Raw genomic sequence first — 15,349 nt, 5'->3', positions numbered from 1 at the left:
ACCAAAATCTATGAACGTTGATCCAATTGACTATATAGCTAGATTCAAGCAAAATGTGAAAGCAGAAACTGATACTATACTGTTCATTGCTGAAACTTCACGAGGTTGGAGACTCTAGCCATTCTAGTCAGTAATTAAATTCATTACTATATAAATCAAATGACAAGTTCTACATACCATCTTACCTCCCTAGCTCAAATCATGTGTCATTTCTGTGTCCTCAGCCATTATAATTTCCATATCCCTAATAGCACGCTTCAACACAGTGCCAAGCCTAGCAATTGCCTCATTTTGTTGTTGTAAAACCTGAACAGGTGCAAAGATGCTTGTTACCTAATATGAACATGGAATACCAGATTGCAATTGCTGCTGGTAGAAGAATCATCTTTACCATGAACCCATCAGTACAAATTGAAAGATAATGACTATTTTCCGAACCAAATACTACACTACAGTAAATGTTTTACACGTTCCCCTGGTAAAGGAGAAAGATACAATATGCTTCAAGAAATAAATTATCACCACCTTATAAAAAGCAGCGACAAAACTTTAAATTTGTATATCCTTACCTCTTGCATATCAGCAAGAGACTGTTCATGAATTTTGGTAGACCCAGGAAGATAAACAGAAGAACAACCAATAGCAGTTGCTTGTACGCGAGATACAGTGAGCATGCTCTGAACTCTCCTTGAAAGTTCTGCTCCAGATCCTTTCAGCTGTGTTAATTCTGCTTGTTAGTTGAATTCATTGATTATGTGCTACGCACAAAGACTAAAGAAGAGAATATGGGACCTCTACCTGTCTGGTTATTGTAGCTAACTTCTCAGCAACCTCTACTTGCCCTTTCATTAAGGGCAACCTGCAACCTTTATTCTCCAGTGCCTCAACTATTCTCGTAACCTTTGGGAATAAAACATGACAAACAGAAATAGAAGTAAATTAGCTTTATATGCAAACGTGAGTCAGATTGGAAATCTCAGGATGATTGTAACGGACCCACCCAAAAATGCCAAAATTAGACACTGGTCAATTAGCATCTATAGTAGATTATGAGTAGCTACCTCAAAGTAGGAGATCACGGGTTGACAAGCAAAAGGGAACGAAGAAAGTAAAAATTAGTCTCGAGCATAATAAGAACTTCGTTTTCCGCAGATGAAACATATCCCCTGGTTTACAACTTCTTATTAAGAGGATAAGACTATTCTCATCCTTATTAAGCACCTCTGAAGACTTTGCTCCTTTTGTCTCAATCTCTCAATCCAAGGAAGAGTCTCTGCCAGAAAATGCCTTTGGAGCTGCAAAGAATGTTGTGTATCAAACGCAAATCCAAAAAAAAAAATCCTTGTTTTAGCAAGTGACAAAAAACTACTAAGATAATAAGGTGGCAAAGTACCATTTTCACATTCCTTTGTGTCGTTCTCAACCTCTCAGCATTTGAGAGAATGACTTCATCTTGGATCTGAATTACAAAATAAAAGTCCAATTACCACAGGCCACTAGTACAAATAATGACAGGAAGGCAATATTTTGTATTCCTAACAAGATACAGCTTGACTATTTTTTAGTGACGCCATATAAATGATATCAGTACAGTAACCACACCACCATGTTCTCAAGAAATTTTCATCCTCGACTATAAACTTCAACCAGCACTGCCAATATCGTCATCATCAATCATACATGGTATTGAAACCATCAGATGAAATTCTTCAGCTATAAGTCATGGAAAAATTTTAAATCATGACAAACTATAAGTGCCAATGCCTGCCTTGAAAATTTCAGCTAATTCTCTTTATATTGTGGTCTCAAGTGGAAAACGGGAAACATCAGAAGATATCATATTCTTTACCCATGAACTTCAGAAGAAGAAGGAAAAAAATTAAAATGGCACTAACGCCATACCAACTTAGACGGGCAACATTACTTCCCCTGACACAACTGAAATGCAACAACATTCCTTCCACAATTTGTTAAGAGAAAAAAAAAATGCAGCTCCTGAACCAAATTGCCACATTGAGAGTAAGAAAACATTGTGTTTCCCTTCAGCGTTTCTTTGTATCACCTCCTTCAACATATCAAATACACTCTTTACTTCTTAAAGAGATCCAGATTTCCTCTCAAATTTTTGGAATTAACACCCCAGGCAGTACCTTCAATTTGCATTTCCAAATGCCAAAAAGCTATAGCAAATTGGTCCCTAGATATGTCAATCAAGATTTAGAAGATCCCTTTCTCAATCCACAAATCCTATCAGTGCATGTCAACCATTTTAAGTGGAAAACCAAATGGGCATGTGTAACTTGACTAACTTCCAATCTTCTGTGATAAGTAAATAACCAACCACCCTCAAATTTCTACCTCCAGGATTTCAAAATTGATATCGATGAACTACAGTTTTGAACAACTACCTTCAGGCGCTGTGAGAGATCCTTCAAATCCTGAACAAGCTGTGGCCAAAGACGTTCCCGATCAGTACTATGCGTAAAGAATAATTAGTGTAGGATTTAAGTTTAACACAACAGAAAGAAACAAGAGCGAGGAAAGGAAACACACTTGAATGTCACGATCGGCGAGAGAGTAAGGAAGGGGCGCCACAGGTGCCATCTGAGTGGTCAATTGCGCATTGGGGTACGGGGTCGCTTGCGGGGTGGCAAATGGAGTTTGGAATCCGAAACCCGTGGCCAGCTGCTGAAACAGTGGAGTCTGCTGCTGTTGCTGCGGCGTTTGTGACGCGAATAGCGTACACAAGAGAGTGTTACACATCCCACATCGAACAAATGAGGTGTGGAGTGCTGGTTTAAATGGACCAAGGGTGTGGAGTGCTGGTTTAAATGGACCAAGGCACCCTCCCTTAGCAAGCCGGTTTTCTAGGGTGAGTTCTACCTTGGGCCATGACAATTGGTATCGAAGCCCAAGTTTGGGCCTATGGGCTCTGTGGCCACCATGGTCTTCGGGCCGTGGGGCGTGTGTGTGGGGGACGCCGGGATGGCAGTGTTCGCCCGGGGCTAGTAAAGCTAGCGCACAACCTGACCGCGTGGTCGCGGTCGCGGAAGCGTGGTGGTTTGTTACACATCCCACATCGAACAAATGAGGTGTGGAGTGCTGGTTTAAATGGACCAAGGGTGTGGAGTGCTGGTTTAAATGGACCAAGGCACCCTCCCTTAGCAAGCCGGTTTTCTAGGGGCAAGCCGGTTTTTTAGGGTGAGTTCTACCTTGGGCCATGACAATTGGTATCGAAGCCCAAGTTTGGGCCTATGGGCTCTGTGGCCACCATGGTCTTCGGGCCGTGGGGCGTGTGTGTGGGGGACGCCGGGATGGCAGTGTTCGCCCGGGGCTAGTAAAGCTAGCGCACAACCTGACCGCGTGGTCGCGGTCGCGGAAGCGTGGTGGTTTGTTACACATCCCACATCGAACAAATGAGGTGTGGAGTGCTGGTTTAAATGGACCAAGGGTGTGGAGTGCTGGTTTAAATGGACCAAGGCACCCTCCCTGAGCAAGCCGGTTTTCTAGGGTGAGTTCTACCTTGGGCCATGACAGAGAGACGACCCAAAACCAGTAGCGAAAGCAGGTGTCGATGGAGTTCCAAAGCCTGGCGTCGAAGACGGAGTGCCGAAAGCCGGCGTAGACGACGGAGTACAAAATGATAAGTCATGAAGCATAAGTTAAACCTTGAACTCTTTTTTCTCTTCCCTAGTTGGTGGATCGTGATTTGGCCCACTCGACAGCTATCTTTACAAGGATTACAATACATGGAGTGTGCTTGTGAGGGAGCTTACAGCATCTGATACATTCAAGTCAATGGCTTCAACAAACCTACAGTCATTATCTCCGAGTCAGTGTACTTGAAGGAAAACACAAGATAAATTTAAACCCAAAGAAACAAAGGCACAGTTTCCAGAGTTCCAAAATACATGAAGGCCCAAAATATAACACATATATAGTGACAGATTTAGGGGGCCGGCGAGGGCCATAGCACCCCTAACCTTAATTGAAAAAAAAAATTAAATATATTTTTGAAGAAAATAATTGAGTATCAAGCAAGATTTACTATATTCATATAATTAATGATATTATTATTAATTTCCAAAGTCTCCCTTTTTAGTTGATTATACAGACACATACAAGGAGGTTAAAACGAATAATGTTCTACATGAAAGGAAAACAAATCAAGAAATTTTCTACTGTTATAGTCTTATAAATGTTTCGTAAATATAATCTATTAAAAAACCTTTGCACCCTACACTGATACATGACATAAATTTATCACAATATAATGTACTGAATTTTGGATACTAAAATTGCACGACTGGTATATTATAAGGTGTTCTGAGCATGATTCAGATGATAAAAATTTTAAACTATTAATAATCTAATTTGGTAAAACACCCAACAAAATAAATCCAGTACCTCCTGAGCTCAGGCCACAGATTGTTTAGCCATAGGTCATCCAGAAAGTGATCATGCCCACATACAATAAGAACCAAGTTAGCACCTTGGAGTTGCAGTCTTCAATCAGAAAATTTAGTCGACCTTGTTTTCCATTAATACCAACTTTAGCTCAGACCAATTTTTAGCAATAAATTGAATAATCAAATTGCACTTCCTGCCCTAGAGGAGTTTCAAGTGAAGTTTCAGGATTTGCATGGCTTCAGTTATCGAATTGGTAAAAATTCCGGGGTACGTTACCCTGCTGTGTACCTGGGTCCTTGTGAATCATAGCAACCAATCAATTTATATATATAAAGCTAAGGATCCACAAGGCTTCTCCTCATTTCATGGTGCCACTGGACGCCTTTACAAAAAAGCCTATATAGATAAAATAAAATTTAAAAATATATTAGAAAACTTGAAGACCCACAACCACACACATAAATGTATTGCAAAACTTTAATACCCACAACCACACTCATACACTTTAAGACCCACAACCACACTCATACAATTAATAGTATTCAAATAATTTAAAAATCATATTGAATTGTATGAGAATTAATGTTTCATAGGAGTGGTTTGATGTTGTTTTGGTTTCTCAAAGGTCATGTATTGCTAATTATGAGAGTCTTTTGATATGACTCAATGAAATTCATTTGTAGTATTTAGTTTGAAAACATTTTGTGTGTTTTTAGCATTAATTACCATCATTTTGTGGGGATTTTTGTGTGTTTTTATCATTTTGTGTGTTTTTGATGTATTTTGTGTGTTTCTGTAATATTTAGTTGATGTATTGTGCATGTTTAGAGTTTCGCTAGGTTTAGTAGTCTGTTTGGATTGCAGCATACACAACATGAGAGGCTTTTCTCATGCTATATTGTTCTAATGTGTATGTAAATTCAACCCATTTGGTATTGGAACATGTAAGTGGTGACAGGAAAGCATGGTAGAATTCAATGAGTTGTTGAAGGTCAAAGTGATTATAGGCATAAATCTACCAGTCATACATAACATTTCAAAAATATAAATTCAAAAATCTTATTCTAAAAATATTAAGAATTTTATTCCAAAAATATAATTTTAAAAATACTACTTATGCTACATTGTATTTCTCGATATTAAATGTCACTTTGTAAAGATTGTTGTACTAATCATACAATATTGTCTCATAAACATGTCTTTGGTGACCTATAACACTTTGTAGATACTAGCGACGCAAATAAAAATTGATAAACTCTTAGCATACTTATTCCTTATGCATCAAATTTCTTACACCTTATTAGAAAATTTTTTTCTTAACAAATTAAAAAACAGGTATTATACATATTTTATCTCCATCTCACAATCATCTTTATTTTCTACAATTAAAGCTCTATTGCTCTTCATGTTAACAAAATATCGAAAAAATTTCACACATATTTATTTTCCAATCAAAATATGTACCGCGCGAAGCGCGGGCATGCAACTAGTTCTAACCAATATTCGTATCCAAGATACCAATAACAATTTCAAATATGAAAGTAAAACAGCATACCTTCAGACTCATTCGAACCAGCCCAATAAGACCATAGAAGCGAGCAAAAATCAACAGCACATTTGCCTCTCGACAAATTATATCGAGTTTCACCATGGAGCCTTCCACAAGCTGAAAGAGACAGTTACATAAAAACATGACAAATCAAAACGAGTATTTAATGTTTGGCGACCTAATCACTCACAAGGAAGCTATAATGTAGAGAAACTCAATCAACAGCATACCCAATGACAGAAACCATGAAAATTAAGAAGAGTTAGGCAGCATTAGTAGGTAACTAGATAGAAGCCACTGCAGCATCGAATTAAACATCGACATGTACGCACATCAAACACAAAAACACATTGAAATTTGAAAGTTAAATGGAAAAACAATTGCACTGAGCATGCCGAACGTGGGAGCAAAACTAACAGGGCTTTTAAAAAATAAGCAACTAAAGGATGGCTGTAAATTCACACACCTGAGTGGCTACTACCAATGTAAACTGAGAGAAGAATGACGGATTAGTCTTAATTAATGCCTGCGGATCCTCCTCAATGAACTTGGCTTTAACAGCATCGTTTAGGTCTTGGAGGAATGAACATACACGTTCCGCTTCAATTGTCCAACACAGGATTCGTCCACTAGCAACATCAAAAGTTAAGGATAGAAAATGTGTCCAAGAAAAAAGATAGTAAATGAGCACGGAAGAAAAAAGTAACATACCCATGAAGTTATTTCCGAGATCACCCACTTCAACTTTGGATCCATCAACCACTGTGATGCTCCCAACCCCATCAAAGGCAGCCTGTCCTTGCTCACCCCGTATCCTGCAATTTCAAATAACGGTTTAAGTTGAAGCAAAACTTCAGAAAAATCACATAATAGAGAAAAAAAAATAATTGCATTTTCTACTTCAAATGTTCACGAATAAAACTAACGGTCCGCTTTTGACCAGAATCATAATAAACATTCGCATTGCAAGGGAACTAAATAAATAACGCATAAATAGCATACCTAACCTACCAGACTATCTAAACATTTCCCCCAACCAAGTGCAATCCTCATGAACACATGTGAAAAAGTTAAGCATCAGACTAATTTCGACAATTTTTTAGATGTGTTATGAATTTATATATGACACTCTGGAAATTTTATCCTAGGAGCCCAACCAAAGGTTTGGTTTCAAAAATACATAACTCCACAAGGAGCGAAGACTTTGAAGGAGGCATCAATAGCTTCCTTTATGGTTGTCCTTGTCCATTGTAATCATCCTGAATTTCAGAAGCTCCTAAAATGTTTGAAATTCAGCTAAGACAAAATTCCTAGAGAACAATAGAAGACAAAATGATAAGCCATGAAGCAAAAGGTAAACCTTGAACTCTTTCTTCTATTCCCTGGTTGATGGATGATTACCACAATGTGATTTGACCACTCGTCAGCCATCTTTACAAGGATTGCAACATATGGTGAATGCTTGAGAGCTATGGAATCTGATACATTTAAGTCAATGGCATCTGCAAAACCCAGTCATTATTTTCCAGTCAGTACTAAAAAAAATCACTTGGCCATAAAAAATCGAAAAAATACAACATATAATATATTCAATATGAAGAAATTGTTATGATATGAGTTTTAATGATGAAGTGTGCATTCTATATGTTGATCAAAATATGTGTTCTATGTTTGCTATGCATTCTTAATTATATTCTGAACTTGTTTCTATCCTTTAATGCTTTAATTTGCAAGGCTAACAAAGATCAACACATGAAGCTTTTAATCAAGCTTACAAGTCACTAAGTTTCAGGTTCCAGATTTCACTATGAATTGTCTTGTTGTTTTGGCCTTTGCTACTCTTACACAAGTTAACATATCACAAGTTGTCATCCTATAAAGTCAAAGCTTGCTGAAATTCAATGAATGAGTGCAGAAAAGAAAGATTAGCAACTGATTTGAAATGGCAGCTAGCAAAACATGCTGAAAATTAAATTATGAAGACTTTCCTAGCACCTACAAACATCACATGTTCAAGTTACTGCAAAAAGTTAAAGATGGCTGCAATTGTTGAAAAGAAAAGCAATGAAGTAGGTGAAAGAGATAAGAAGTCAAAGTTGGCTGTAAAAGAAGTTGGAATTATTGAAGAGATGAAGAAATAAATGGAGAAGACAAGAAGTGAAATATAGCTGCAAATGGGAGCTGAAATCTTTCAAGATCACAAAGCCTTAAAAGTCAAAAAGGTCTAGCTCCATGCAACGGTCATGTTTAGGAATTCTAGTGCATATAAATGCTTCTATATACTCCATAGAACCACACAGAACTTGATTCCAATTCTCTGAGAGTTTTACAAGCATTCAAGCCTTCATTCTTACTCAGAAAATACTCAAGCTTCATTGTACACTCCTTGATCATTATAGAGTCACTTTGTACACACAATTAAGAGTCTAAGTGCTGGTGGTTAGCTTACAAAATCACAAGAAAGTGAGGCTGGCACTTGGTAAGCCAAAACAGCCATTGTAAAGTGAAGTTGACACTTTAAACAACAGCTGGTGTAAAGAGAGAGGCTTGGCTCTTCAACAAGCAAATCATAGTGGATTCAAACTCTCAAGGAGGAGCCTTGAGGAGTGGATGTAGGACTATACGTAGCCGAACCACTATAAATCTGTTTGCACTCTCTTACCCTACTCTTTACTTGTTTATTTGTGTGTGTGCTTGTTGTATTTAATTCTAGTACTTGATTCCTACTTGAACTAACCTAGACCTCAAGCTTATATTCACTAATATCAAGTTTCTATAAGATTTAAAGTAATCTGAAATCAGTAAGTTTAAACTCAAATTTGACATATTTTTAAGGGTAAAACAATTCACCCCCCCTCTTGTGTTACCTAGATTCTTTCAATTGGTATCGGAGCAAGATTTTAAATTCTCATAAGAACTAACATTCTAGAGAATTAGATGGCTGAAGAGTTTGGAATGTCAATTAATAAACCACCATTCTTTAAAGGAAAAGACTATGCTTTTTGGAAAAATAGAATGGAGATTTTTCTACAATCAAATGACATTGAGTTATGGGAAATTGTAGCAAATGGACCATATAAACCAACAAAACAGATCAAGAAAGGTGAAGAAGAATCAGAGATTGATAAACCTAGAAGTGAATGGAGTGAAAATGACAAGAAGTTAGTGTCCTATAATGCAAAAGCTAAAAACATATTACACTGTGGACTAAGTAGACAAGAATATAATCACATTTCTACATGTGTAACAGCTAGAGATATATGGAAGAAATTAGAAGTTAAGCATGAAGGGACAAGTCAAGTTAAAGACTCTAAAATAAATATTCTTGTTCATAAGTATGAGTTGTTCAAAATGGAACCTCATGAGTCAATATCTGATATGTATGGAAGGCTTACTGGTTTAGTAAATGATTTAACTGCTCTTGGTAAAGTGTTTTCAGATGCAGATCAAGTTCAAAAGATCCTAAGATCTCTACCTAAAAAGTGGGATGCCAAGGTGACAGCAATTCAAGAATCAAAGAACTTGAAGACATTACCTCTTGAGGAACTCATTGGTTCTCTAATGACTCATGAGCTAAAATTGAAGGATAGAGAAGTAGAGGAAGAAGAGGACAGCAAGAAAAGAACTACTGCACTTGCTGTACATAGTTCCCATGAAGATAGTGAAGATGATAGTGATGCTGATACAGCTTTGCTGGTTAAAAATTTCAAAAAATTTATGAAGTACAGGAAGAAGTTTCCTAACAGAAGCAAAAGAAATGAAAAAGGTAAAACAATTGATGAAGTTGTTTGCTTTAATTGTGGCAAAGCAGGACATGTTAAAAATGAATGTCCAAGGAGGAAAAGAGCACACTACATAGATAAGAAGAAAGAAGATAAGAAAGCACTTAAATCTACTTGGGATCTAGATTCTTCAGAGTCGGACCAATCTGATAATGAAGATATCAGGGCAAACTTTTGCCTAGTTGCTAAGGAAGAAGCTCATTCTTCTGCAGAGGTTAGTGAATCTGATTTGGACTCTGATTATGAAGATATTTCTATTGATGAATTATTTAAATCTTTCCAGGAAATGTGCAATCAAAATGAAAAACTTATCTTTGTAAACAAGAACTTGAAAAAGGAAAATACTAGCTTGAAAGATAAAGAGAAAGCATGTCTAGAAGAAATAAGTAAATTACAAGGCACGCTTAACAACTTAAACATAGAACTAGAGGAGCTAAAAATTTTAAGGACATTACTATGCCTGATAATTCAGATTTGCTAGAAGAACTTAGATGTCTAAAAGAAAAGAACAAATGCTTAGAAGAGTCTTTTAAAAAATTTTATGATAGTTCAGACAAGCTTGATAACATCCTATCTATGCAAAAATCATATCTAGATAAAACAGGGATAGGATACAATCCTACTAAATTGAAGGAAACATTATTAGAAAGAAGCAAATTTGATTTTAATGCCTCTACCAGCTCAGTAATTAAAAATTCCAGATTCAGGTCAAGAACTACAAATAAAAAAATTGTCCAAATTTGGGTTCCTAAAGGAACATATGTTGTTGATACTAACCACCAAGGACCCCACAAAGTGTGGGTACCTAAATAAACACAAATTTTCTGCAGGTTTGTCTAAAATCAAGCCTTAAAGCTTGTGAATGGTTTCTGGACAGCGGGTGTTCTAGACATATGACTGGAAATCCAAAATTGTTTTCGTCCTTCACAAAGAAAGAAGATGGAGGATATGTAACTTTTGGAGACAATGCAAAGGGTAAGATCCTAGGTATAGGGTCTATAGGTAATCTCTCTTCTTTTTGCATTGAAAATGTGCTCTTGGTAGATGGTTTATCTTACAATCTATTAAGTATTAGTCAATTAACAGATAGAGATCTTAATGTGTGTTTTTCTAAGAAAAAATGTCTTATAACAAGTGCTGAAAATGTCACAGCTTTAACTGGTTTCAGAAAAGGTAACGTTTATAAAATTGACTTGGAAATGTTACATGCAAGTTCTGTAAAATGCTTAGTTGCATCTGAATTAGTAATTGAAAATTGGCATAGAAGACTTGGACATATAGGTATGAGCACCTTAGCTAAATTGACTAAAAGAGGGCTAGTTAAAGGAGTTCCAAATCTGAATTTTGTCAATAATGGTGTCTGTGATACTTGCACAAGAGGCAAGCAAGTGAAAAGCTCTTTTAAACCTAAAGATGTAGTTTCTACTTCAAGGCCATTACAACTATTGCATTTGGACCTTTTTGGTCCTAGTCGAGTAAAAAGTCTTGGTAGAAAATCTTATGCTTTTGTTCTAGTTGATGACTATACAAGATTTACATGGGTTCTATTTTTAGCACATAAAAATGAGGCCTTAACTGAATTTTCAAAACTAGTAAAGAAATTGCAAAATGAAAAGAGTTGTTGCATATCTAGAATAAGAAGTGACCATGGAGGTGAGTTTGAGAACAATGAATTTGTAAAATATTGTGATGAACAAGGTATTTCACATAATTTTTCAGTTTCTAGAACACCACAGCAAAATGGTGTGGTGGAAAGGAAAAATAGAACTTTACAAGAAATTGGAAGAACTATGATGTTTGAAAACAATTCACCTAAGTATTTTTGGGCTGAAGCAATAAATACAGCTTGTTATGTCTCAAATAGGTTAACAATAAGACCTATTCTTAAGAAAACCCCTTATGAGTTGTGGAATGGAAGACCTCCTAGAGTTGATTATTTTAAAGTTTTTGGATGTAAATGTTTTATTCTAAATACCAAGGATAATCTAGACAAATTTGATTTCAAATCTGATTTAGGTATCTTTCTAGGCTACTCACTGGTTAGTAAAGCCTATAGGGTGTTTAATAAAAGAACTAAATGTGTTGAAGAAGCAATACATGTTAAATTTGATGAATTATCTACTCTAACACCTTCTTGTGAGAAAAATGTGGATACAGTAACAGAAATTGCAGAATTAACAAACAAGGAAAAAGCTGGTACAATTTCTCCAGAGAAGGAAGATGACTCTGAAGAGGAAGTTGACATTTTTGGAACAAAGAAACAAGAAGAGAAAAATGAGTATGAAACTCATGAAAGCACAACTTCAATACCAACCATAGTAGTGGATCCAAAGAAACCAAGGTACACAACATATCATTCACCAAAAGAAATAATTGGTGATGTACATGAAGGAATTCAGACCAGAAATTCCAGATTATCATCTCTTAATGTTTTCAATTTTGTTGCACTCATTTCTAAGATTGAACCTAGGAATATAAGTGAAGCTATAGATGACAATGATTGGGTTATTGCCATGCAGGAAGAATTAGATCAATTTCAAAAATGTAATGTATGGGAACTAGTTCCAAAACCAGCAAATAAATCAATCATAGGTACTAGATGGATTTATAGAAATAAAATGGATGAAAGTGGTGTAGTTACAAGGAATAAAGCCAGGTTAGTTGCACAAGGTTATAATCAACAAGAAGGCATTGATTTTGGTGAAACTTATGCACCCGTAGCTAGAATGGAAGCCATAAGACTATTAATTGCATTTGCATGTTACAAAGGAATAAAATTATTTCAAATGGATGTTAAAAGTGCTTTCTTGAATGGAAAAATTAATGAAGAAGTGTATGTTAAACAACCACCAGGGTTTGAAGACTTGAAACATCCAGATTATGTTTTCAAATTAAATAAAGCTCTTTATGGATTAAAACAAGCTCCTAGAGCCTGGTATGAGAAGCTGTCCAGCTTCTTAATTCAATGTGGTTTTAGCCGTGGGAAAATTGATAACACTTTGTTTATTAAGATTAAAGATCAAGATATACTACTAGTACAAATATATGTTGATGATGTGATTTTTGGAGCTACTAATGAGTGTATGTGCAAGGAATTTGCTGCAAGAATGCAGGGGGAGTTTGAGATGAGCATGATGGGTGAACTTACCTATTTTCTTGGCTTACAAGTGAAACAAACGCCTAAGGGAACACACATCAATCAAACCAAATACATAAAGGATCTTCAGATCAAATTTGGAATGGACAAAGCTAAACCTTCTCCAACTCCTATGGCAACTACAACTAAACTTGTCATAGACTCAGAAGGCAATGAGGTAAATTCAAAACTCTATAGATCCATGATTGGATCTTTGCTATATTTAACTGCCAGTAGACCAGATATCATGTTTAGTGTATGTTTGTGTGCTAGATTTCAATCAAATCCTAAGGAATCACATCTAAAAGCTGTCAAAAGAATTTTTAGATACTTAAATGGTACCCCTACTTTAGGACTATGGTATTCTAGAGAATCAAACTTTGATTTGTTTGGTTTCTCTGATGCTGATTATGCAGGCAGCATAATTGATAGGAAAAGTACCTCTGGCACATGTCAATTTCTAGGAAGAATGTTAGTTTCCTGGTATTCTAAAAAGCAATACAGTGTGGCTCTATCAACCACAGAGGCAGAATATGTAGCTTTAGCGGGCTGTTGTAGTCAACTATTATGGATAAGACAACAACTAAGTGATTTTGGACTCACATATTCAAAAATCTCAATTATGTGTGATAACACAAGTTCAATCAATCTATCAAACAACCCTGTGCATCATTCCAAAGCCAAACACATAGATGTTAGGCACCATTTTATCAGGGACCATGTCATAAAGGGTAATGTTAGCATAGAATACATTGACACTACTCACCAACTTGCTGACATTTTTACAAAGCCCTTGAATTCTGAGAGATTTAAATTCTTAAGACATGAACTAGGATTAACTCAAACATCTTAGTTTCTACCATGCATCATTTCAGGGGGAGCATTCAATATTATTCTTTTTGATTATTCCAAAAAGGGGGAGAAACATTGACAAACATCAAGACTTAAATCTGAATTAAGTCATACATATTTTGGCATCATCAAAAAGGGGGAGAATGTTATGATATGAGTTTTAATGATGAAGTGTGCATTCTATATGTTGATCAAAATATGTGTTCTATGTTTGCTATGCATTCTTAATTATATTCTGAACTTGTTTCTATCCTTTAATGCTTTAATTTGCAAGGCTAACAAAGATCAACACATGAAGCTTTTAATCAAGCTTACAAGTCACTAAGTTTCAGGTTCCAGATTTCACTATGAATTGTCTTGTTGTTTTGGCCTTTGCTACTCTTACACAAGTTAACATATCACAAGTTGTCATCCTATAAAGTCAAAGCTTGCTGAAATTCAATGAATGAGTGCAGAAAAGAAAGATTAGCAACTGATTTGAAATGGCAGCTAGCAAAACATGCTGAAAATTAAATTATGAAGACTTTCCTAGCACCTACAAACATCACATGTTCAAGTTACTGCAAAAAGTTAAAGATGGCTGCAATTGTTGAAAAGAAAAGCAATGAAGTAGGTGAAAGAGATAAGAAGTCAAAGTTGGCTGTAAAAGAAGTTGGAATTATTGAAGAGATGAAGAAATAAATGGAGAAGACAAGAAGTGAAATATAGCTGCAAATGGGAGCTGAAATCTTTCAAGATCACAAAGCCTTAAAAGTCAAAAAGGTCTAACTCCATGCAACGGTCATGTTTAGGAATTCTAGTGCATATAAATGTTTCTATATACTCCATAGAACCACACAGAACTTGATTCCAATTCTCTGAGAGTTTTACAAGCATTCAAGCCTTCATTCTTACTCAGAAAATACTCAAGCTTCATTGTACACTCCTTGATCATTATAGAGTCACTTTGTACACACAATTAAGAGTCTAAGTGCTGGTGGTTAGCTTACAAAATCACAAGAAAGTGAGGCTGGCACTTGGTAAGCCAAAACAGCCATTGTAAAGTGAAGTTGGCACTTTAAACAACAGCTGGTGTAAAGAGAGAGGCTTGGCTCTTCAACAAGCAAATCATAGTGGATTCAAACTCTCAAGGAGGAGCCTTGAGGAGTGGATGTAGGACTATACGTAGCCGAACCACTATAAATCTGTTTGCACTCTCTTACCCTACTCTTTACTTGTTTATTTGTGTGTGTGCTTGTTGTATTTAATTCTAGTACTTGATTCCTACTTGAACTAACCTAGACCTCAAGCTTATATTCACTAATATCAAGTTTCTATAAGATTTAAAGTAATCTGAAATCAGTAAGTTTAAACTCAAATTTGACATATTTTTAAGGGTAAAACAATTCACCCCCCCTCTTGTGTTACCTAGATTCTTTCAGAAATCACCTCAAATCTCCCGATTGGTGACTCATGTATAAATTTGACTCGTGAATTTGGTGTCCGAGTCAATCTATTGAACAAGGATGAAGAGGATGTACTATCACAGAGCACGAGTTGAATTCTATAGTGCATTAGTGATGGCTGAGGCCTTGAAACCTGACTAGCCACCGAGAAAACCCTAAATGCCATTGTCGTCTT

At 36.1% G+C, this 15,349-nt stretch overlaps 1 protein-coding gene and 1 long non-coding RNA gene across 2 annotated transcripts; both read right to left on the bottom strand.

Moving 5' to 3' along the window:
* Positions 1-124: 124 nt before the first annotated feature.
* LOC120000592 (nuclear pore complex protein NUP54-like) lies at positions 125-2,763 on the bottom strand. Its single transcript, XM_038848718.1, has 10 exons — positions 2,554-2,763; positions 2,359-2,447; positions 1,896-1,938; positions 1,548-1,652; positions 1,394-1,459; positions 1,222-1,295; positions 1,062-1,113; positions 799-900; positions 570-716; positions 125-306 (listed from the first exon to the last, which is right to left on the bottom strand). Exons 1-10 carry the CDS (start codon positions 2,761-2,763, stop codon positions 190-192), a joined length of 1,005 nt encoding a protein of 334 aa, XP_038704646.1. The 3' UTR covers positions 125-189.
* Positions 2,764-3,684: 921 nt separating this feature from the next.
* LOC120000189 lies at positions 3,685-4,721 on the bottom strand. The gene is made up of 2 exons (XR_005468585.1): positions 4,408-4,721; positions 3,685-3,813 (listed from the first exon to the last, which is right to left on the bottom strand). It is a non-coding gene; the product is annotated as an uncharacterized LOC120000189 (long non-coding RNA).
* Between the last annotated feature and the right edge of the window lie 10,628 nt (positions 4,722-15,349).

This window comes from Tripterygium wilfordii, chromosome 6 (assembly GCF_013401445.1).
Source record: "Tripterygium wilfordii isolate XIE 37 chromosome 6, ASM1340144v1, whole genome shotgun sequence".
Taxonomy (NCBI): Eukaryota; Viridiplantae; Streptophyta; class Magnoliopsida; order Celastrales; family Celastraceae; genus Tripterygium; species Tripterygium wilfordii.
The sequence above is the reverse complement of the archived record's forward strand: the minus strand, read 5'-3'. Positions and strand labels throughout refer to the sequence as shown.